The sequence below is a fragment of the Ursus maritimus genome, unplaced genomic scaffold (assembly GCF_017311325.1).
Source record: "Ursus maritimus isolate PB19 unplaced genomic scaffold, ASM1731132v1 scaffold_1, whole genome shotgun sequence".
NCBI lineage: Eukaryota > Metazoa > Chordata > Mammalia > Carnivora > Ursidae > Ursus > Ursus maritimus.
In genome coordinates this window covers 1,877,718-1,901,858 of record NW_024423343.1, presented here as the reverse complement: position 1 = coordinate 1,901,858, position 24,141 = coordinate 1,877,718, and the positions used below count along the sequence as shown (strand labels likewise).

At 52.2% G+C, this 24,141-nt stretch overlaps 1 protein-coding gene across 3 annotated transcripts in view; it reads right to left on the bottom strand.

Moving 5' to 3' along the window:
- NDUFA10 (NADH:ubiquinone oxidoreductase subunit A10) overlaps window positions 1–24,141 on the bottom strand; it is a 52,585-nt gene that overhangs the window by 12,555 nt on the left and 15,889 nt on the right. For 2 of the 3 annotated variants that reach the window (XM_040638366.1, XM_040638372.1), the window contains exons 7-9: window positions 22,334–22,388; window positions 20,695–20,780; window positions 12,151–12,259 (exon numbers count right to left, since the gene is read on the bottom strand). In XM_040638366.1, coding sequence (XP_040494300.1) covers window positions 12,151–12,259; window positions 20,695–20,780; window positions 22,334–22,388 — 250 coding nt within the window. Of the gene's footprint in view, window positions 1–12,132; window positions 12,260–20,694; window positions 20,781–22,333; window positions 22,389–24,141 lie in introns of all 3 variants that reach the window. The other variant, XM_040638381.1, reaches the window with a different exon arrangement.

Sequence of the window (24,141 nt, the reverse complement as noted above, 5' to 3'; positions counted from 1 at the left end):
CCCGAGACACAGGCCACTTCTAGGGGCGTAAGACTGCTGTGCCAAGTAAAATCGCGTACCTCAGATTCTACGAGAACAAGCAAAAGTAAAAATCACAAAACCGCAAGAAGCAAAATGAGCCAGCTGGGCCCTGTGACCTGGACACCGCCCAGCCTCAGGCCCCGGTGCCACGGAGTCTGCCCAGCCACGGGAGGAAGTGGGAATCTTCACCCTGAGGGTCTCCCTCAGCTCAAGCAGGCAGTGAGGCTCAGGCTGGGGGACCCAAGATAGACACAGCAGCAGAGGCCCTGGCTCCGGGCCGCCACAGGCCTGCTTTCCTTTAAGCTGACACTCCGAACACACACGCAGGGCAGCTAAGGGGCAGAGGTCCGGAGCCCATCAGGGGTCACCTCCACGGCCAACTGCCACTGTGTGTGTGCGTGAGCACCGCCCTCCCATCGTCCCCACTGGCCGGCTTCCAGGAGAAGCCACACAGGTGAGAAGATCCACAGGGACACACACCACCATGCAAAAGCGACACCAGGAACGTTCCGTAGCTGCAGACTTTCCCTGTAACAGTTGGTCAGGATGTCTCCCGGGAAACCCTATCCCCAGAGACTCATTAGCCATCACATCGCGTTTGGACACCATGCTACACACACAAAGCACTTCTCTTAGGCAAACGTCAAGGCCGGAAGTCAAACAGCTACACTCTACCCTCTACGCTTGGGGCTGTAAGGAGCGCCAGTGAGGCTAAGTCAGGAACAAGACGCTTCGGAACCAGCAGCCCATGCGCAGGCTGGTGTGCGTGCGGGAGGCCAGCCTGAGCTTGCTGGGCCCCACGCCTCCCCGCGGACAGGTTCCCTACCTGGCCAGCGGGCCCACCAGCGGGGCGTGTCTCTGGCACAACAAGAGCCTGAGTCACCCTGGTCTTCTCGAGGGGGTTCTGCTCTCCCTCAAGGTGGCTCCTCCCGCAGGAGCTGGGCAGCCCTGTGGGAACGCTGTTGGACTCCTCCGGGGGCGGCCCGGGATCCCTTCTGTGCCTCTGCAAACTCTGGCCCTCCTGCACCTTCTCCCTTACTTCCTACGGACTCTCGCCCTTTAGCCTATGAACAGCCTGAGAATGTCTCAGGCTTTTGAAAAAAAACAACAGGCCAACAAAATACAGAAGGGCCTACTTCTACCCCTCTATCCAAACTCTCCTGTCAAGGTCCAGCAGCCTGCACCACCCTGACCTGCCCGCAGCACGGAAACAGGCGCCATGCGGGCGGCCACGGGGACCGGGGGCGGCAAGGCCTGCTGGCTCTGGGAGCTCCTCCGCTTCTTCCCCTCCTGTGGCAGCTCCTGCCCACCCAGCGGCCCACCCACCCAGGTACCAGGCCCTGGGGCCAGCACGGTGCGGGGGAGGGGGCCAGCACCTCTGTGGCCAAGGCACTTCTGCTCCCCGCCAAGCCCCCCACGTGGAATGGGTCAGTGGTCGGTTCAAACAGCTATGCCAGTGGCACTTGTCACTGTCACTGCAGAATCTAGTTAAATGTCATGAAAACGGCGGAGTCTGAGTCTGACAAGGAGGACATGGCCAACACGTGGGTGAGACCACAGCGCCACTCCAGGGTGCAGACAGGGCACACAGGTGTCCCCTGGAAAGTTCTCTAGTGAGCCACCCTTCCTGGGTGCATCCAGTTCATCAGTGAATTCAGTGAATGTAAGGGTCAATAACAGGCGTCTGGGATTAAGTGTGCCTGAGGCCCCACAGTGAAACCCACTGTCCAAACAAGCAGCTTCTGCTCCTACAAACCCCATGACCCATCAGCCCAGCTCACGCCTCATGACCCGTCCACTTCAGGGTGTCTACACTTGCTCCCAGCACCGTACCCACCATGGGTCTAGGAGGAAAGCCGTGAGACAAACAGCCCAGCGCCCGCCAAGGCGCCCGCCCCCACCCCCGGCCGCGTTCCTCCCTCAAGCACCGTCCTGTTGGAACCCTTCAAGGATAGCATATTTGGCGGACTCCCGGGAAAGGGCAACGCTGCCCCTGTAAACAGGACTCTTGGGTAAGGGAACGTAGCTCGCCCCCGGGGGTCACAGCCATGTCCCCACCGTCTCTCACCCAGACTCCCCAAACACTCCCCCTGCTCCGTTTCTCTGCCCCAGCCTCAGAACCCAACATGGCAAGCACAGCGATCCTTCCCGCACATAATTCAGATGCTCTCACTCTCAAAACAGCACACTGGCTTACGGTCTCATGAAAACGTCAAACCAAGCTTCACGGCACTGTCTACAGCCCCTCTGATCATGCCCTGCTAGCTTCCAAGCTCACCTCCAGCCCTGCCTGCCGCCCCCACTCCCCCCATTTCACCACGGCGGGCTCTTCTACTCCTAGACTGCACCCAGCCTGCCTCCAACTCCGAAGCCCTGCCTGCCGGTGCGGCTGGGTCACCCCTCTCTTAAGCACACCTCCCCCCGGAGACAACTTTACTTTTGCCCCATAGCACGCTGATGCCCAGCTATATTAATGTACAGTTTATCGCCTGCCCCTCCTTCCCCAACCAGGATGCAAGCTCCTTGAGAGCAAGACTGTTTTAGTCCCTGATTTGGCCCCAATGCTGAGAATAGTGCCTGGAACAACAAATACTTGCCGAGGGACAGGGAGTAAATGTAAACCAGGAAGGTGACAGTTCTGGGGGGTGGTGGCAATGTTAGCAGCACATGCTGGGGGTAGACTGTCACTCCTAGAATTATCTTAGTGCCTGCACGACGTCTGAGTATGTCCCCTGGACAGGATTCTCCGATGCTAACAGAAGACAGAAAGGCTTTCATCAGCCAGGTTTCCCTTCTTGCCTTGAGGGTCGGGGACTTAATGAATTCTCTATCCTGAGGGTTCACTGAGCAAACATCTATTGAGCCTAGAGAGACACAGAGCCTCCAACTCAGATCCTCTCTAGCATGGATACGGGCAGAACCAGCACACAAACTGGCTTTCAGATCATAAAGAAAAACAGAGGGGCTTTCCATTTCCAGCAAAACATCAGCCCCAAAGCCGTGAAAAAGCTCTTGATATAAAACCTCTAGAAATGCTTTTAGATGCATTGCTGAGCTCTGCAAGAAATCACAAGGGGCTAGAAATGAAGAGCAGGTTGAAAACCAGAGTGGCGAGCTGAAGCCTCGGCGGCCCTGGGGACGTGGGAAGAGCTGCCGGGAGACAGAAGGCAAAGCAGCCGGTCCATGCAAGGTGGAGCACAGGGAGGGGCTTCCTTTCAAACACACAGCTCCTGGAGGGCAGTACCCTCCGTGGAAGGCAGAAGGGAAGAGAGCGCCCGGCCTGCAAGGAGACTTCAGCGGCCATCTTGGGAATTCATGGCCACAGTCTATCCTCGCACGGGTGTGGGGGTTCCAGTCTCACCACCTCTGGGGCCTGGAGCCCCTGTTTGTTATGAGACTCGAGGCTGGCAGCAGCAAACAGTCCTTACGGGAGCAGCAGAGCCAAAGCTAGCAATGCTGGATGCCCAGTGAATGAAATGTTTGGGGCATACTCACCCCAAAAGACCATCGTTGTTTCTCTGAATTCAAACCTAACAGGGCATCCTGTATATAGGAGGGACTCTCACTAAGTGCCCATGGATAGAGGCCCACAAAGCATGAACTTAGTGTCCAGAGTCTCCAAAACACAGAAGGGACTAAGCCATCATAGGTAAGAATCAGAGAAAACAATAAATGACAAAGTCTGATTGTCCTCCAAACCTGGTATTACCAGATACAGAAGAGAAGGGACTATATTTGAGATGCTTAAAGAAAGAGAAGCCATTGAAAATATAAGCAAGAAGGAATATCCCAACCACAAGATTCGGAAAGCACTGGTGTAAATAAAAAAGACATTTAAACCCCCAACCCAAAACAGCAAAGACAGAAGGTGAAGAAAGATCCTGAAAGAGAAAGGGAGACTGTAACACTTAATTAAAAACAAAAGGTCAGCGCACTGCTCCTGCTTCCAAGAATCAGAAGTGCTCTCCAATAATTCCCAACCACAAGTGCCAGCAAGTTCAGTGTCGACTATAAAATATGCACACTACGTAATGGGTGTATTAGAGCACGCATGGCACCGCCCTCCGCTTCTAAGTGTCTCCATAAGCGCGCTGCAAGCACATTTTAAGTTCCTCGGGACATTAGGAGGTGTGACTTTAGTAATTTTATTACCTTTATTACATGAGTCAGGTTTATAGAAACTTCTCACGCTGTTGGTGGAGTTTGGCTAAAACACATTTTCAACTTTAAAAACCTTTTTTTCCCTAGAAACTGAGAAACAGCCTAGCAGGGTAGTGGTCTTCTGAGCGTCCCTGCCATTAAGGTGCCCCCAACCCACTTGTTCCGGGACATAAGTAGCCACAGAATGCCCTCTGCTCCAACACTGAACAACTCCTCCTCTTGAAAGAAGCAATTCTCTGAAACGTCCCCACACCACTCACCCGTGGAGCCCAGCATGTCAGGTGTCCCGGACACAGGGCAGCCATACCTGCTGCTCCGTCGAGCATTTCTGGACGGAAGTGCTGCAGCGCGGCCTGGGACCCCTCTGCCAGGAGCTACAGATCCCCCAGCTCCGCAGCAGCTGCGTGTGGGATCAGCTCAAGGGCTTCGTCGCTCATCCCTACATCCCCCACCACGTGCTCTCCAGAGGAACACTTGGTAACAATGAATGTCCAAAGAGAATATTCCAAGAACGAGGACAAATGGTTATTTACATTCTATCTAATTTCAATTTATTATTTTTTTAAAGATTTTATTTATTTATTTATTTTGACAGAGAGTGAGCGACCACAAGCAGGGGGAGCGGCAGGCAGAGGGAGAGGGAGAAGCAGACTCCCCGCTGAGCAGAGAGCCCTACGAGGGTCTCGATCCCAAGACCCTGAGATCATGACCTGAGCCGAAGGCAGTCGCTTAACCAACTGAGCCACCTAGGTGCCCTTATCATTTTTTTTTTTTAATATCAAGCAACCGAATTTCCTTTAAAAACATCAGCATTCCTCTAAAGGTTCACACAATTCCCACGCAGCAGGCACCTTAAAGCCCACGGTACGCATGGTCACTTGCACGGCCGCAGCCAGGGGGTCAAGGCCGACACCAGCGGTGACATGGTGTGTGCGCGGTCCGTGATGTGATGGGGACAGAGCTTCACCTCTCCGAAAACACAAACCCAGGCTAATCCTGACAAAAACGTCAGACAACCACCACCTGAGGGACAGTCCATGAATACCTGACCGTCCTCCTTAAAACTGTCATAAGGACCAAACACAAGGAAATGTGACAGTCACAGCCAAATGGAGCTTTTGGAGATGTGACAACTCCGTGTCACGTGATCCCTGGATAGGGTCCTGAACAGAAACAGGGCATTAGGAAAGCTAAGAACATCAAATATGGTATGGATTCTAGTGACCAGTACTGGACAGATGCTGGTCCATCCCCTGCCACAATACACGGCACTCACATAAGACGTCACCATGGGAAATGGGGTGCGGGGTGCACGAGAATTCTCCAGCAGCTTCACAACTTCCCTGCAAATCTAACACTGTTCTAAAAGTGCTTCTTTAAAATGCTTAGACATTTTTTAAATTCTTTTTTTACTACTTAGAAATTTTAAAAATTAATTAAAAATTTCAGCATTTCTAAACATTTAATTAAAATTGTTAAGTCCAATAGAGTAGGTTCTCTTGATGCTCACGAATTAAAAATAAGCCATCAACACACAGAACACAATAATGATGGAAAACTGCCAAATCCCCCCAGCATGTCTGTGGTTAAAATGGCTAACATACTCAGCCCCTGGGGGACCGGTGCAGACGACACGCCCCTCCGGAGCCACCAGGAGAGACGGGCACCTTGTGGAAAACACCTGTGCAAAGGCACCAAGGCAGGGGGGTTCCAGGTCCCAGGGAGGAAAGCAGAAGAGGGGAGCTGCCTGGTCCCTGCAAGGCCCCCCCCCAGGGCCTGCCCACTCCTGCAGGGGTAGCTGGGAGCCCAAGGATCTGCTGGGGAGAGGCCAGTAGAGACAGAAGGGCAGGTCAGGACCCACCACAGAGCGGGGCCCCGCTGAGCGTGCCCTCCTCAGGGAGGGCACAGAGCAAGCACAGCAGACCTCACAAACTGATGCCGGGCATCAGGTGGCTCGGTCGGTGGAGGGACTCCGGCAACCTGCTGAAAGTTCAGTGCCTGCCAGAGGACAGCACCCACGTCCTCTCAAGGTAAGAGAACGCCATCCAGGGCGTCCATCCATCTTTACGATGACTGGCACTTAAAGGAAAGAAAAACAAGGCACATGGAAGAACACGACTGAATGACCAACCGTGAAAGGACTGAGGGAGAGCTGGGCAATTCAAATGGATTGAAAAGAGGTCCAGACGGTGCAGAACCAGGTAACTCTGAGAACAATGCGCTCAAGGAATCAGGGGACAAGATAATCTCAGCGGGTAACTCGACATAATAAAAAATGGAAATTCTAGGGGCGCCAGGGTGGCTCAGGAGTTAAGCATCTGCCTTCGGTTCAGGTCAAGATGCCAGGGTCCTGGGATCGAGTCCTGCATCGGGCTCCTTGCTCAGCAGGAGGCCGCTTCTCCCTCTCGTTCTGCCTGTGTTCCCTCTCTCGCTGTCTTTCTCTGTCAAATAAATAAATTTTTAAAAAATGGAAATTCTAGAATCAAATAGGGCTAGGATTACAATTAAACATGGAAACAAGGAAAGGCAGGTGTAGGAGCAGATGAGAAAGAGCTGGGCAGACTAGCACCTTGGAAACCCCATGAGAAGAACGTGGCCGGCTGCAGCTCACGGAGACACAGGATGGAAACACACAGAAGAGCACCAAGGAACAGAACACGTCCAAAGGCCCACGTGGCTGACAGGGGCCCAAGAAGGGGAGCACTCGGAGAGGGGTGCAGGCCACACTGAACAGGTCCTAGCAAGTCTTTTTGGAAACTGAGACGAATGTCAGCCAAAGAACGTTAGGAACCCCAAGCAGAGCAGAGACAAAAGTACAGATACGCATGGCGGGGGCGCCGGCAGGGGCTGGGACATAGGTGCTTCCTGTGACGCACGCGCATCATGTGAAACGGGTCACACACTGGCTACCCCAGGAAGCACGTACCCCAAGGCCGTAGGCACCAGGCCCCTCGCCGTGTGAGAAGCCCACGAGTGGGGGAGGAGGAGGCCAAGCCCTGCTGCGCTACCCTGGGACTGGAGGTGCTGCCGCAAGCTCAGAGTCGCCAGGGCCCAGGAGCCAGAGGTAAATACGGCATGCGGGTGAAAGAGAGGACCCGGGAGTCCGCGGCGACACAACCAAGTGAACGCGCAGGCACGAGAGAGCACGCGCTCGCAGCGGACCCTGGGCGGTGCCGGGGCAGGGGCGGCAGGACTGGCAGTGCGACACCAGTCTCAATCACATCCAAGGACTGAAATTATACAAAGTATGTTTCTGATTAGAGTAGAATTAAGCCAGAAATCAGTAACAAAAAGATAATTAGAAGGATCCCAACTGCTTTTAAATTATCCAGTATAATTCAAATTAGCATATTGGTCAAAACAGAAATCAGATTAAAATTAGAAAATATTCTGAGCTGAGTAAGGAAAACCCAATATCCAGACTTATGAGATTAAGCCAAATCTGGAGGGCAACGTGTCCGGCCTTAAATGCATCTGTACAAGAGCAAGACGGGGTGGAAAGTCAACGACGCACCTGTTCGTCTGAAGATGTCTGAACAACAGCAAATAAAGAGAAAAAATCAAGAGCGGTCATCAGTGAACCAGAATGTGTAACACATGACACCAGACAGGTCCTTGAATGACCAGCTCCTTCCAAGGGCAAAGGAGGAGGGCAACGCCAGGACCAGCCGCAGGGATGAGGACGGGGACCCTCAGGCCCAACCGAGTGAAAAGAACAAAAGGGGACATTTTAAACTGCTCCATGTAAGAAATCAGAAAATTTAAATGCAGTGGGGACGAGCAAATTCCCTGATAATACAGGTTTCCCAAGGAGGGACAGAATACTGAATATTCCATATCTATTAAAGAAACTGAATCCACACTGTAGAATATTCCAGTGGAGCCCCACCAGCCAATCTCTGTCACACTGAAGGAAGCTGTGACACTCATCTTACACCAACTCTCCCAGAGAGCAGAGATGACGGTCCCGCCTCAACTCGGTGTTGATGTCAGCATGACGCAGACAATACGATCCCTCTCAGGAGCACGTCACAAGAAAGGGAAATTATAATGCAGTCTCTCAAGAATATAGGTACAAAAACCCTAAATTAAAAATGCGAACTAGGGTCAGCCACACATGAAGAGGATAATGCACACAACAGTGGGACTTAGTCCGTGAAATCGCGTTGGCCTCACAGTCGAAAATCTACCGATATAACTGAGCACACCAACAGAAAAAGGAGAAAAAATCAACCAGGGCAGACACGTGATAAGACTCAATACCCACACATGACCGAAATTCAACTACTAATAAAATGCAGCTTCCTTAAGTTCTTAAGAAAGAACATCTACGTTAACCCACAGCAGACACAACCCCTGCTGGTGAATTACTGAGCAGTTCTTCCGTGAGGGCAGGAAGCAGACGGGGAGGCCACTGCTGCACCTTCTACTCACCCGTGACCTCGAGACCCATCAAGGCAAGGGGAAGAAAAGGCAGTATACAGATTAGAGAGAAACAGAGCTGTCAGGACTCGCCAGCACGCACTTTTTCTTTTTACATGCTGGGACTTTTAAATGTCCACTTTCCATACAGAGGTAATTCTAACAGTCCCTGTGTGTCCGCAATTGTCATTACGATGGCTGGGGGTCAGCTGGGAGTTTACCTGCTCTGAGCAGGGCCACCTGAAGGTCCCACCCAGTGCAAGGACACCCTCCATGGCGTGGCAGCCTGTTCCACCACGGAGGAGCCACGCCTGGACCTGTCTGGCTGTTGCACATGCCCCACCCGTGCTCGAGAGTCGGGCACAGCCCCCAGCCGATCCCCACGCAGGATGATGAGAGTCTCGAGTGCTCTGGGGACCAGTCCTACTCTCCTGGGATAATCCAGCTCACTCTTTCCTACTTAGACACAAAGAAATATATGCAAAGCTACACTTCACTAACAGACTTCCATCAAGAGAAAAAATTCCTAGAGGTACCACCCATCCCCCACTTGTAAAAGCAATGACTGAAATAAACACACACTCGAATGCACGCTCCCTGAAGACAGTGATGTGGTCTGGTTCTCTGCTGTCCCCTCAACCTCTTGACCGCACGCTCCTCCTGTCTCTACCTGTCCTCACCACCGGTGACCTCAACCAGCACCGTGACACCAAACATCACTCACACGCTGATGAGCCCCACTTACCTGCAAACCCCAAATCACCGCATGTAACCACCTATTCAACACCTCTTCATGGGTATCATAAGCATCTCAAACACGTCCAACAAATTCTTCACCCTTCTCCGAAAATTGTATCTCTACGTCTTGCAACACCTGCCAGGTCCAACTCGAGTTCTGGTTCCTGAGGCCAAATCCCAGCAAACAGCTTACTTTTTTTTTTTAAGATTTTATTTTATTTATTCGACAGAGATAGAGACAGCCAGCGAGAGAGGGAACACAAGCAGGGGGAGTGGGAGAGGAAGAAGGAGGCTCCCAGCAGAAGAGCCTGACGTGGGGCTCGATCCTGTAATGCCGGGATCACGCCCTGAACCGAAGGCAGACGCCTAACCGCTGTGCCACCCAGGCGCCCCCAAACAGCTTACTTTTTTCTCTCTTCCACTACAAAGTTTCAACACACTCCATTGGTTGTACCCACAATCTGACCACTTCTTGAACCTTCTGTGATGACCACCGTGGTCCAAACTCCTACTACCCCTTGGCCTCCTAACTGGCCTCCCTGCCTCCGTGCATGCCCCTGTTCAATCCAGTGTGAGGTCAGAAACCAGAATGTTCCCATTACGAGGTATGTCACACACAGCCTCCCTCCACTCCACAGAGCCCTCACACTGGCCCAGGCTCCTCCCTGCATGTGTGACGTGCTGCCAGTGCTGTGCTTCACCTCTGTCCCTGCCCGTCTCCCCGCCCAGGCCTTTCCCCCACGCCCCACCTGTTCCCCTCACCTCTCGCAGCTCCCCAGGGCTCCAGGAGCACAACCGAAGGCTTTCCAAATCCAGCCTCCACGTCACCAGGCTCTGCCCTGCCGTCTTCTGGGGACTGAATTTTCTCCACAGCACCTGTCACCATCACCCAACACGTTCCCTGTTTTACTGTTTCCTTCCACTCTGGCGTACACCCCATGAGGGGAGCCATGTCCCCAGCGTCTAGGACAAGTGTGGGCCCTGGTGCGCACTCAGAAAGCATTCCATGGAAAGAGTAACTGAACTGATGAACAAAGGCAGTGGATGTGTGGGAGGACCCGATGAAAGGGCCTGGTGCCCACGGAACCTGCAGCGAGCAGAGCTCGGCCACTCGGCTCATCTGAGGCCCCCTCCCCACTCGGGTCACAGCTGCGCGCCAAATCCCTTGCTTACATTTAGAAAAACCCAACAGGTTTAGAGAGGAAACACTGTATCAGAAACACAGGTGGAAAGCCAGCCCCACTCATTATAAACAAGAGAGAGCATTGGAAAAAGTTATTAATCGTCACCACGTACCATGGTTCCAAAGTTTCTGAGCTCGCAGCCTACTGTTTCCTTGCTTAAAAGTGAGGTCCTCCAACACAAGAGACGTTCAAAACCCTATATCCAGTAAATCAACACACTGACATAATCAGATGACTTGTTTAAAAATTTAAAAGGGCAAAAATTTCCCACGAGGTAACTGAATATTTATCTGTCTTTAAATTCCCTGTGTGCACACCACCTTACAGCCCGCAGCACCAGTGCTACGGACCGAGAAACAACTTCGGGGAGACAGCGGCAGACGCCCTCGGGGCTGCGGTGAGGAGGCGGCTCCAGGGAAGCCAGAGCGCCCGCGTCCCAGGGCTGGCCAGGGTCCCAGCGGGGGAAGAGGTGGCAGCGCCAGAAGGGCGAGCTAACAGGTTTCGCATGCAAGCAGGCTGGACACAAGGGAGCCAGAGGAAGAAGCCACAGCGCCACTCCAGGCATCATGGTGGCTGCCTGGACAGAGGTGGGATCTGTGATGACAGGACAAAACGAGGCCACTTGTGCACCGGGCTCAGGAGGATGTTGGTGCAAACGAGGCACCAGAGGCAGGGAGGAGCCAGCCCAGTCCTCAGACACCACAGCCACCACAGCCACCAGCGTGCTGCAGAGCGCCACGCGCTTGCACGCCGACAGCGTCAGAAAGAAGGGACGCGCCAACATGCCAGCCGCACGTGCTGCTGAGCGACTGTACCGTGCCGGCACCAGGGAAGGAGAGCCACGCGAAACACACAGGGTTTCAATGCAGCGAAACGCTGGCTGCTCAGCCTGGTGACCTTACTGAAATGCAATCCTTTCACACGTTACCGATAACAAACCCCAACCACAGTCGAGGTAGAAATGCATCGTGCCCTTAGTCTTCCGCTGACGTCACAATTCCCAGAGAAGTGTCTCCCTCGTCTCTAGGCTTCTGCAACACCCTCTAAGTGTCCTCCAAGCTCATGGGATTCTGCCTGAAATGACTCTCCACAAACAGCTCTGAAAACAAGTAATCCACTAAAAAGGTACGGAAATCAGAGAAGACCAGTAACACAGTCGGAGCCTCCTGAGCTCTGCCTCTTCCTGCCCCGGCTCCGCGCCCCCTGCCCTCTGCGGCCCCTGCCCCTGCGCTCTCCCACCTGCAGAAACACACGCCTTCCTTCTTTATGGATGGACGTACCATAAGGAGTAAGGCAATACCCAAGTACAATTCGACATTGAAGAAATGCAGACGAGACCCAGAGAACAGACCGCGTGTCCCTATCACGGTAACACGCTGACAAAGAAGGCTGCCCGCGCACGTCTCCCCGGGGCAGCTCACGGCACGCGGCCCTGCCGAGGGAGGAGCTGCACCAGCGTTAGACGGGACGGCGAGGGGAAAAAGGGAGAATTACTTCAACGAAAAGGAAGCTCACTTACTAAAACAAACAGGCAAAAAACAGCAAAAGCCCCTTTTTGGGGGCATGACCTTGGTGCCAGTCACAGAGCCCACAGCAGACAGCTCACCTGACTTCAAAACCTCACCTCGGTGAATTTCTGGAAGATGCGGTCACTCTGGTGAGCTCCGATGGTTACTTCTGGGAGATAGACAGGGATGGTTGTGTAATTGAGCACCTCCAGCTTGTTCTGAACCCTACAAAATAAGACAGACAATGACCACACTAAACCATCAAAACAAATATAACAACATCAGCTATAAGGCTGATTTTTTTTTTTTTTAAAGTGCATCCAAATAAATGCCCTTCATCCCCAGGTGGTCTTCTAGACGCAAACCCTCATCCCAAAGACCATGAGGTCTGTGTGCGGCTGCTTTTCTGAAGTGACCTTCAGAACGTGCGGGAGAGCCTGCCAAAGCCTGGGCAGCACAGAGGACCATGCTTCAGAAAGGATGAGGTTCGGAAGACATGAAAAAGGAGCCACACTGTGCTTTAGACACAGGAATAGCACCAAAGAAAAACGACACCCCACGCCGTCCACAGCAGTGCCGAGCACAGAGCGAGCCCTCATTACAACGTGCAAAGTCCATGAATCTTGAGGGAAAGGCAGCACGTAACTCCAGTCCCTCTACATTCACCACGCAGCGTCCTGCTGCCCTGCTGCAAAGACTCCAGGAGCAGAAGGGCCCCGGGGAAGTCAGGGGCACGGGCTGGGGCAGGCCCACACAGGATGGCCGGGCGCACCCTCGCCTGGAAAGGTCTCATGCTCTGCCCTGATTGGCACCGACAAATGCCAACCATAGGATATGCTCCTTGTTTCACCATTTTATTTTGCTGAACAGTAAAATATTTATACTGTGTTATAACTGCTTATTTCAAATTAAATTTAGTCTGAATATGACCACTACACTTGAAGATGAAAAGCATTTTTGGGGCTTTTAGAAAGAAACATTTAAATAAATTCTCCTTTCTTAAGGGCTCAAAACAAAGCAAATAATTACTTTAAATGACCACTTTCCCATTAATGAGTTTTAATGGCAGAAAACGTTTCTGTTTGTAACGGCCCAAATGGAAGTTCTTTAAATGCATCTGGCTTTCAGCTACTTTGTGATAAGGAGTCCAGACCCATGTACCCAAGGCCAGTGCCCCCTGGCAGCCGCAGTCAGAACGCCCCGATCCGATCCCGGGCTGGCGCTCCTCGGGCCCCTCCCGCCGCCGACCGCGGTGCACGGAGAACCTGCCGCAGGTTGAACGAGAGCGGAGAGCGGGAAAAGACACATCCCGCATGCCACCGGTACAAACTGTGTCACTCCGACATGGACGCACCATCTGGCAACAAATATCACCCAAGGAAATGGGCCCGGGGAGCCGTCTGTCTTCCCAGGTGCATCTCTGCGGACGTCCACAATCACACAACTGGCTACGATGGACACACTCCAACGACAGGGCTCGTTCTCAGCCCTCCTAGTAAGCTGTGCACACGACAGATCTTTGTAAGCAGGCGCAGATAATGCATAAACACACATCTCTTTATTTTTAACAAATAGAATTATTCTTATTATTTTATAAAGATAATTTTTAAAATTATCTCACAATAAACAATTTCCACTAAAAGTGAAAATCAGTGTTTTTAAATGTTAACAGATATCAAGGTGGAGTATGATTTGGTTTTCTCAATAGTTTGAAAAACCTACAAAATTCTGAAAAATCTGAAAGAACTTGGCCTGGAGGCTGGTGTGCAACACAGAGCAACAGTGCCATCTATGCCTCGTCCGGCTGAAGTACCGTTTCCACGAGACCACCCTCCCCAGCACAGTGTCTCTTTCAACAAACGTGCTTCCAACTGCTTCTAAACATTAAAAAAGTCATCTGCTGCAACTGTCGACACCTTGTTCTGTCAATGCGTCACCGTGAGCTTAGGCGGTGACTGCTGGGATGAGCCTACGGCGTCTTGTCTCCTTGAACGCCACAAGTCGTAACCTTCCCTCAACTCGATTCACTCTAGACTGAAGATAAGTAAGGAACAGAGATAACGGGAAGCATTTTATGACCCGGGGAGCAAAAAGCAGAGAAAGAAAACATTCTGTTCACAAAGCACTTAGTCTAATTGAAGAGAATTCAAATACTGGCTGAGAATAATATATCCTCTTAACATCATGAGCCAAAGCACTCGAACGAGAAGATGAGGTAGCGGAGCCTGGTTTACAACACGAGGCAGTACGCCACATATTCTAAAAGAAGCAGGAAAAGACAGAAAAAACAGTAAATTGTGTTTTATGGCTCACACTGGTTCCCACTGAGCAGAATGTCTACCCTCGCTCCTAAAACATGTCCACAGCCTGTTAGCTTGTCCTGAACTGCAAAGTTCTGTTTGAACACGACACTCTGATACCAAACTCGTACCCCACTGACTTTGCAGCCCTGGGATTTCCTACTACAATGACCTTGTCCCAGAGTCAAGGAAACAGAAGCCTCCGTGACAAAGCAAAAACGGTGAGCGGGAGGGCAGCCCAGGCTCTGGGAAGCAGGAGGAAGGGGCTCAGAGCCTGCACACGTGGAGCCCTGCCTGGTGACCAGAGTCACCAGCCCAGGAACGAGAGGGGCCAAGGTGGGCGCCAGCCTGTAAGTTACAGAGTTTGCACAGGAACCCAAAATGCTATGCAGGCTGACACATACAGTCATAAGCGCACACACACATAATTACACGCCGGCAGACCTCACTGAGATGGAGCATAAGTGCTCTAAACCAGTAATTCGGTCAGGTTCTAGACAGAATGAGTATAACTGGCAAATGCCATGTGTATAGTAATCACCCCACAAAACTGGTCATAATTGTCATTTGAGTCCCCCAAATTAAGAAATGACACTCACGTGAAAATAAACAAAATTACCGTTGCACACTGTTATGAAACATCCGGGGCGCAGGGGCAGGGGAGCAATGGACCAGGAGGAGGAGTGGACAGACCATTTACAGCAAAATAAAACAGTGAACTGAATGCTCTCATCTACAAACTTCAAGGGAATTATTTACTCCTTCTCTGCGCTCCAACAACAACACATCTAAGTAACTACTACAATCATGATCTTAGCACAGTCCGGGATCAAACGAGCACACGTTCCAGACTGTGCTTAGAACACAGCCCCGTCATCGCTACAGTGATGATCTTAGGACAGTCCGGGATCAAATGAGCACACGTTCCAGACTGTGCTTAGAACACAGCCCCGTCGTCGCTACAGTGATGATCTTAGGACAGTCCGGGATCAAATGAGCACACGTTCCAGACTGTGCTTAGAACACAGCCCCGTCATCGCTACAGTGATGATCTTAGGACAGTCCGGGATCAAATGAGCACACGTTCCAGACTGTGCTTAGAACACAGCCCCGTCATCGCTACAGTGATGATCTTAGCACAGTCCGGGATCAAATGAACACACGTTCCAGACTGTGCTTAGAACACAGCCCCGTCGTCGCTACAGTGATGATCTTAGGACAGTCCGGGATCAAATGAGCACACGTTCCAGACTGTGCTTAGAACACAGCCCTGTCATCGGTGAACGAGTCACCAGGCCTTGGCCCAGCACCTGGCCTCAGTGGAACGGCGGGGCTCGAGGACAGCCACCTTGTCCCACGCTGCCTCTTGTCTGTGTTCAACAGTCACAGACACAAACAAGAATCACATATAAAGCCAGGCCAAGTGAAGAGAGGGTATTCAGAGGAGAAAGGGCGACTACAGCCAGGCTTAGACATAAGCGAGGATTTTTAAGATAATTACTGGGTGGGTGGGGGAGGGAACAGATTCAGGAAGAGAGAGAACCAGATGATCAGGACTGTGAATTACTTCCCAGAAATGAAATTTGGATTCATGACTAAACAAAGGCAGGCCACGAAGGATCCAAAGTGAAGGGAAAACGGGGCCACTGTGACATTTTTGTGAAAATTAGCCTGGTGGGTGTGTGCACACGGGACAAGCAGTAGGAAGAAAGAACTAACAGCAGGATAAAGATCAAGAAGGAGAGGATCAAAGCCCAAAGGCAGCAGACGTCAAGAAAGAAGAGAAGAGGGAGAGAAAGCACTGGGGACAAACACACGGACCTTAGTGTGTTTCTCAGGGTGTGCAGGTAAGGAGGCCGGCCGGGAAAGGAGGGTCCTGGCCACATGGCAGCTGGAGGATGAGGTGACGAGCCCACCAGGATGCAAGCCTGGGCCGCCGAGAGGAGAGGAGGCAGCACGGTTTGCACGCTGGACCCCAGGGAGGGTCATGATGGCCCTTCCACACTGTGCGGGTTAGCGTTCCTGAGCTGTGGCTTCCCCAGCTGTAAAATGAGAGGAGCTCCCACCAGGCAGGAGTGCTGTGGCATTGGGAAACGTTTCTGGAACACCTTCTGGATGCAGTGCTGACCCTGTAACTGTGATTGAGGCCAACACCTCGAGGCTTCCGACCCAGAAGGGCTACGGGGTCTCCAGCAAGGTTCAGAATTCAGCTCCAACAAGAGCTTGAAAGTCATCAGTCCTGTCCTTACAACAACAAGAAAACATCCCTGCAAATTCAACCACTTGTCCCGGAAGAAGAGCAGCGACACTCTGACAGATGTCAGCGCTCAGACGAAGGGAGGAAATGGGACACTCTGCTCTGAGGTCCCTGCACCACCTGGGAGGCGGCAGGGCCATCGGAACGTGGACTGAGATGAGCTGCACGTGAAGCCCGGGAGCCCCGCAGCCACGACAACCGCACTGTGAGAAGTGCAACTGCTCTGCTAGGAGAGAAGAAAATGGAATCATGCAGAAAGCTCAGGCACAACCAGAGAAGGCAGGAAAAAGGAGGAGAAGAAAACAAAGAACAAATGCAACAAACGGAAAACCGTGACTGACACAGTAAACGTTCATCCACACACACCAACATTCCTTTTAAATGTAAACTGTCCAAACACAGCAATTAAGACAGAGAGACTGTCAGAACAGATAAAAACACGGGACTCAAATCTATGCTGGCTACAAGACACCCACAGTAAACAGAGACTCAGGTTCAAAGGAAAGGGATGGAGGAAGACGCCTACGCGAACCAAAGCCAGAACAGACAACCCATTCAGACGTGACAGACTGCACGATGGAACAATCATCAGGACACAGCGGGGCATTCTGTCGTGAGGAAGGGGTCAGTTCTCCACAAAGACATAACAACCCCAAACACCAAACAGCAGAGCATCAAAGTACATGAGGCGAAAACACAAGTCAGTGGAGAAAGGGCCACGTGCTCCTGTGGCTGGAGACCTCACCACCCCTCCCTTGTGGACACAGCCCACAGGCAGAGAAGCCGGGGGGGACGTGGATGAGCTGAACACTCCCACCCGCGATGCCAACAGAACGTTCCATTCAACGGCAGGATGCGCATTCTTCTCACGCTCGAGCGGAATGTGAAATCTAGATGGAAAGCACGCCTGACCACGCAGAGCACCCGCGCCCGTGCCAACGAGCTGACATCACAGGAGCTCGTTCTCAGATCATGAGTGCGATTAAATGGGAGGGATGACGACAGCACTGACGGCATGTGTGAAGATCAAAATCGAGCATCTAGCCTCTGAAAAATAATAATAAAAACTAGAGCAGAAATCAGACTGAAAACAGAAAAATAGAGAAATTCAAGGAAACAAAAAGCTGTTTTTTTAAAAAGATCAATAAATGCAAAGAGAAAATTCACAAAGGACAAATAAATGGGCAATAAAAACAAACTGTTTGAAGTTCAGTGTTTATAAAACGCAAAGTAAAGCAAACACTTTTCTTTGGTATCAAAATCACAAGTTTCTCTCAGCTTTTTGTTCGAACTACATGGTCTGTCTAGGACTTACAGAAGACGGTCAAGCTTGCAGGCTAGTGTGCGCTTTCTGGAGGACAGATTTCACACATGGAGAGTTGTGTCCACACGCCCTCACCCAGTGTGCACTCGCCTTTTACTCCCGACGAGAAGCAAAATCACGGGCCGTGTGCTGGAACCACGGGTGACGGATCCCACCCTGTGAGGTGAGCGGGTGCGGCTCCGACCTCTAATCCACTGGGTTCCACCACCTTTTCTGCATTCCCCACCCCGCCTCACCCACATCAACTCTCTCACCGTCACACTCGTCACACTCGCTGGCTTCTGTACATTCTCCTACTTGCCGATCCTGTTCGAATCCAGAGCTCTGCCTCCTCCCTGCCGGCACTCGGGCAGCCGCAGCAGCAGGAAAGCGCTCCCTCCACGGGGCGTCAGGCCCACCGCCCTGCCCCGCTGTCCAAAGCAACCTTCCCGGCCCGTCCTCCCCACCCGACGCCTAGACAACACTTTCCACCTTTCCTCCTTTCCTCCCTCCTCAGACCTCCAACCCCCCCACCCCACTGCCACCTGTGGCTGATGGCCCACTTCCCGTCACTGCGAAGACAGAGCAACCATCAGAGAACGTCCACACGCCCAAGGCACATCCCCACTCGCCCAGCCCCTGCCCACAGCCCTCCACCCCGTTAGAAGCACCGATTGCCACGGAGCACTAGGCCACGCCTTCAGAGGCCACTCACAGCCCTCCCCCACCCCCACAACTGTAGGATCTTTCCCATGAGCCGCTATTTCTTCCATCTTAAGCATAAAACAAAAACTGCTAAAAATGACTAAAATTTTAGGTCTTACTTTCTAGTAACTAAATCAATAGGTTCAACATGAGAAATAACTGAAATATATGGACTCTGTATATGCTGATGTTAGGCTGCATCCCAGCACAGAAAACAAGCGTTTCAGTTATCCAGAGAAACACCGTGAGCTAGCAAACTCCCCAGAGCACAGGGGAAGCTCTGGCACTCGGGGCCCGGCTCTGCCAGAGCTGATCCACCGGGCTGACAGGCAGAGCGGTCACCAGGCAGGACGGAGGCTATCCGTGGGCTCAACACTCAGACTGGTGCTCCTCAAAACGGTTGCGGCCCAGCCACTGTGTCCAGCATGGCAGAGCAGAGGCCGATGCCAGGCTCTGGCACGGCTCGTGGCTGTGGACGAAGGGAAGTCAGTGACGTGGGCTCCCACCCTTCGTGGAGCGGCAGCTACTGACGCTCACGGGAAACGTCCACTTCCTGGGTTCCGAGCTGCCTTCCTGCCCCAGACGTCTGTCAGAAGCCCAGCTCCCGTGCACGTGGAATGCCCTTCCACGGTCCTGAACAGACTGTGGTCTCCCTCGCTGGCGTCTGCGGGCTGTTTGCGCACCACTGGGCACCAGGGTACAAGGGGATTTATGGGGAACACCTGCCTTCTTTCTGGAGGTCAGAACTTGAGCAGCTGCTAAGGCAGAAGGTGCCAACATGACCAGCACCCAGTAAAAACTCTGGGCACCAAGTGTCTGATGGGCTCCGTGGGCAGAAACCCTGCCCAAGCCCTTGCATTACTGCTTTTCTCATGTCAAAGTAGCGCACTTGGCACATCCGTGGGGGGGAGGGCATCAAACGCCCACACGTGGACTGCTCCAGATGTGCTGTGTCGTTCCCCTCACTGACCGGCTGTGTATCCCTGCTGATTCCCTGTGAGAACCACAGCCATGAGCACAACCACCTGCTGTGACTCCTGAGTCCTTCCAGTGAGGTCCCGAGCTCAGGGCCCCTCAAAACACATGGCGTACTGGGTTGAACAGTGTCCCCCCCAAAATTCATGTCCACTTGGAACCTGTGAATGGGATCTTATTTGGAAACAGGGTCTTTGCAGAGAGAAGTTAAGATGTGACCACAGGGGACTGGCTGAGTCCTAATCCCATGACTGGTGAACTTGTAACGAGAGAAATGTAGACAGAGACACAGACACGCAGGGAAGAATGCCCTGTGAGGACAGAGGCAGAGTGGGAGTGACAAAGCCACAGGCCGAGGAAGGCTGAGGATTACCAGCAGCCACCGGGAGCTGGAAGAGGCAGGAAGCATTCTTCCCAGAACCTGAAGAGCATGGCAGCCCTGACAACACCTTGACTTCAGACTTCTGGACTCCAGAACTAGGAGGCTAGGGTGCTGTTTTCAGCACCCCCGGTGTGTGGCCGCTTGTCACGGCAGCCCCAGGGCACTCACACACACGGCCACTGGCATGAGGCGGCCTGACCAAGGGACTCATTTCATGGCCCAGGAGGTGTGACAAAGGCTCCATGCACAAGACATTCACTGTCTTGACACAGCCGGCCTGACGGAACAGTGAACGGTCCCCTGAAGGACATCAAGGCACTCGCTGGAGAAAGCACTGTGTTGTGTGTTTGTGAGAGTCGGGACCCTGTTCGACAAGCGAACAAGCAGCAGGATTTACAGCCATCTCCCCACCATCCTGGGCTCGGGGGCTGGAGGACAAAGGGCCCAGAGGAGATGAAAGCAGTTTTATCTGATTCTAAATCCTCTAAATCTGGAACAGTGCTCAGCTCAGGGTGGAAGCAAAATATCTGCTGAATTAATATTGGCAATCAATTAATTAATTGTCAGACCAGAGAATGCAAAAGCCTTTTGAAGGGAATAGGAAATACACCTCATTATTGGTGGTACTGTTAACACCTAACTTGAAATAGAATTCCTTCAAAATTCTCTAAATTTCTCCAGCAGGCCAGGGACCGCACTCAAAATCCCAGCCCCCCGTCCTGTCTGGCCGGAACTTACAGCATCCGCAGATGGTGAAGAGTACGGTCATTCTGCTTGAGCCACGGTCCTTTGTTGTACTCGAGGTATTCAATATCTTCTACCACCTGAGACAGAGACAATTCCAATTTAATGCAGAGTCCCATTCTGGAAATCAAATGAGATAACATTTTAATACAGTATAAGCCATAACTATCTAGCAGGAACAATCACCACAGAAGCCAAAAAAAAAGGAAGTCGGACAGATGGCCTTCAGTGAGGAAACGGGATTGAGCACTGACCCTCTGATGGGCACCCAGCCCAGCAGACGCTGGGGTCGGCGAGGGGCGCTGACCCTCACTGTGGGCGCCCAGCCCGGCTGACACATGGGTGGTGTAGAAATTGCGTGTGAGGCTGTGAGCAGCAGCGCAAGACAAAAAAAGAATCAAGACTGGGGGAACCAGTGTTAGTGACAGACTACTCATTTCCTCTCCAGGGACTTCATTCTAGAACACGAGACCTCGCCACTGAAAGCAGCAAGAGAACAAGAAAATTAATACATTTCCTAGAGAGCTCCAATAACCTGTTTCCAGCCCCACACCCATGCAGCCTGCAGTCTGACCTCCCAGAGGGGGTGTCTTTTCGCGTGCATTCTATCCCTAGACACACCAAACTCAGGGCCCTCTCCTAACCTGCAAGATTTGAGTATGAACTCAGAACACAACATGGTCTTACAGAGCAAATGCATTCTTCTTCTCAGACGCAGAGCGTCTGAACAGTCTGTCAAGGTGTGAAAATAGCCTAGACACAAGACACGCCCACACCACAGAAACCAAAGCACGCGGAATGTCATCAGTCCGGGAGGAATGGGCCGTGTGCTGTCCTCAGAACCGTGCTGGAGCCGGACGGGGACACGGCCCCCAGTCCTCCGAGAGTGAGTGTGCAGAGTGGGAAAGACCTTCCTGCGTAGCTTTCTCGTCCTCCGCACTGGGCTGCCGGCCAAGCAGTCAACTCCGCAGCGCTGTTTCCCATCACCACCTAGGCCTCAGCCCTGCATCAGAAAACCAGCATCTTCTTCCAGAATTTTCATACCTTTGGTTCTGCTCTTTAGGAATTTATGATTAATACATGAAATACGGGACTTTCTGTGTAACGGATGGTCCACTGCCTCAACACCATCTAAGAAATAACCTGTTTTCTTCTACTCCGTTTTTTCTTATCTTTCAGAGTCGGTTCACACACGCACCTGTTTCTCCACTCTGCGTGCTGCTCCGTTACGCCACATACCGATCCCTGCATTAACACCACAGTGCTTTCATCACCACGCTTTCGCAGGGGTTTTGTATTTGGGAAGGCAAATGTTCCTGCATTATTCTTTCTCAATTTTTTTGGCTATTACTCATTAAGTTCTCTTGAAAATTGCATGGAGATTAACTTGAATTCTACAAAATGCACTTACTAATGTACCTTCTACAATTTTAAGATCCTAGAAACTGAATTATTCAAATCAAAATCAAAATCTCATGCCCAGGGGAGTGTAATGGGCTGCTCTTAGCTTATGAAATACAGACATTTCTAACACTGGTTCCCCCAGTAGGAGCTGAACTGGTTATCTGATTTATAAGAACTTTATATATGAATCAAATTCAAAGTAATTTAAACTTTTCAGCCTATTTCTTACCTTTTCTGCATCTTGAGCTTCCCTTGCATTATATTGTAAAACCTCACATTTCTCACTGTAAGAAAAGGCAAGAAGAAATTGAAGATAAATTTTCCAAGCTTATATGAATGTACTTATATGAATTAAAGTCTCCGCTGCAAACACTAAAACCGCCCATTCTCTGAAGGGAACAATGTGCTGGCCACATGCTGGCTCGGGGGGCTGCACGGAGGGGGAGGACCTGCTAACTCCCGGGACGACAGCAGGGGTGTCTCCTGACTTCCCTTCTGGCTACCCCACCCCCACCCCACAGGCCCAAGACACCAGGGGCTACAGGGACAGGGTCCACGGGTCACCGCCGCCGCAGGTTCATTACAGGACAGGACGAAGGCACCCTGCACCTCACTGAGACGTGGGCACAGAGAGCACCCAAGCAGTGGAGGAGGAAGGACGGGCTACTTGAGCTGCCGGAATCTGAGACGAACCAGCTCTGCAGCAGGAAGGTAGCAGCTCAGTTCCCTCAGTCCTCAGCCCTCTGTCTGGACGCTGAGAAATCACAGCCAGGTCCCGAAAAGAAGGGGACAGCAGGATGCCACTTCCAGCACTTCTGCCCATGCCCGCACCACGTTTACTGCCACGCGAACAGCTGGCTGCCTGCCCGGCGAGGACTGCAGCCAACAGATGGGTAAGTCTGTACCTGACAAATGAAAGAGGCCGCCTCTGCCACCACCTCCAGACCGACCCGAAGGAGATCTGAGGCCACGACCCCAGCCAGAGAGGCCAGCGAGGCCGCCCAGACCAGAGGCCCACTGGAAAGCCCATCACTGCAGAAATGTCTGACCCCCTTCCAGCAAAGGGGACAGCAGAATGTCAAGGACAGACCACCACTACCCCGGATCACCTGCACAGCCCACGCAAGGAGATTACACAAGGGACACTCTCCTTTAGGAGTCGACAGCACAGCACCCCCCTGCTGATGGCGTGTAAATCCACAGGTCCAAGACTTCACGAGCTATGCTCCACCTGAACTCCACGGCTGACACTCCACGATGCTACCCAACTTCAGCAACCGGAAATCACCGTCCGCAGGCCATCGGCTTAACGAGCTCAGTTAGCACAGCTGAAGTACCTGTCCTGGTACCATGAGCACGGACTCAGGAAACCCCAACGGCCTAGGTGCTGTGATTAGAGACAAGCCCGTATTACACATTTGGAGGAAGTCGTCCGACTAGACGACCGTTTCTTGCTGCAGCCAGATCACTGCATTTCCTGTCTCACTCAAGATAAAGGAAAATGGTCAGAAACCACAGGCACAATAACGATGGATCCATAAAGCCAGAAACAGGAGCTCGGGGCATCTGCCCTTCTGGCTGGAGCAGAGGCTGCCCCTCATTAGAGAACTCAGCGTATTTCCTTCTCAAGGGCCCTCAGCCTCCCGCTGTCACTATGAAGAGAGGCACAAAGGGCAATGTCCTCCCTCCACAAGGCACACGAGTCGGGATTAAACCACGTGTGTAAGAGACAGAATCGTGGACACTCCCTGATGATCAAGGGAGGGCGGCTGGCACGGAAGCATCACCGTCTATCACACAGCAATGTAAACACCCCCATCTGGCATCCCTGGCGTAGCTGTCACAAGTGTGCGCACGGCAGGTCAGGAGAGCAGTGACAGGTACTTCTGACACACAGAACGGCACATTTCCAAAGCCCCTGCCAGGTGGCAGGCACTGCGTGGGGTGTGCAAGGGGACAAAGACAGGGCCCCTGCCCTCACAGAATTTGAGATTCCAGACCATCTCTGAAAACAACTTACAGAGCCAATTTCATAGC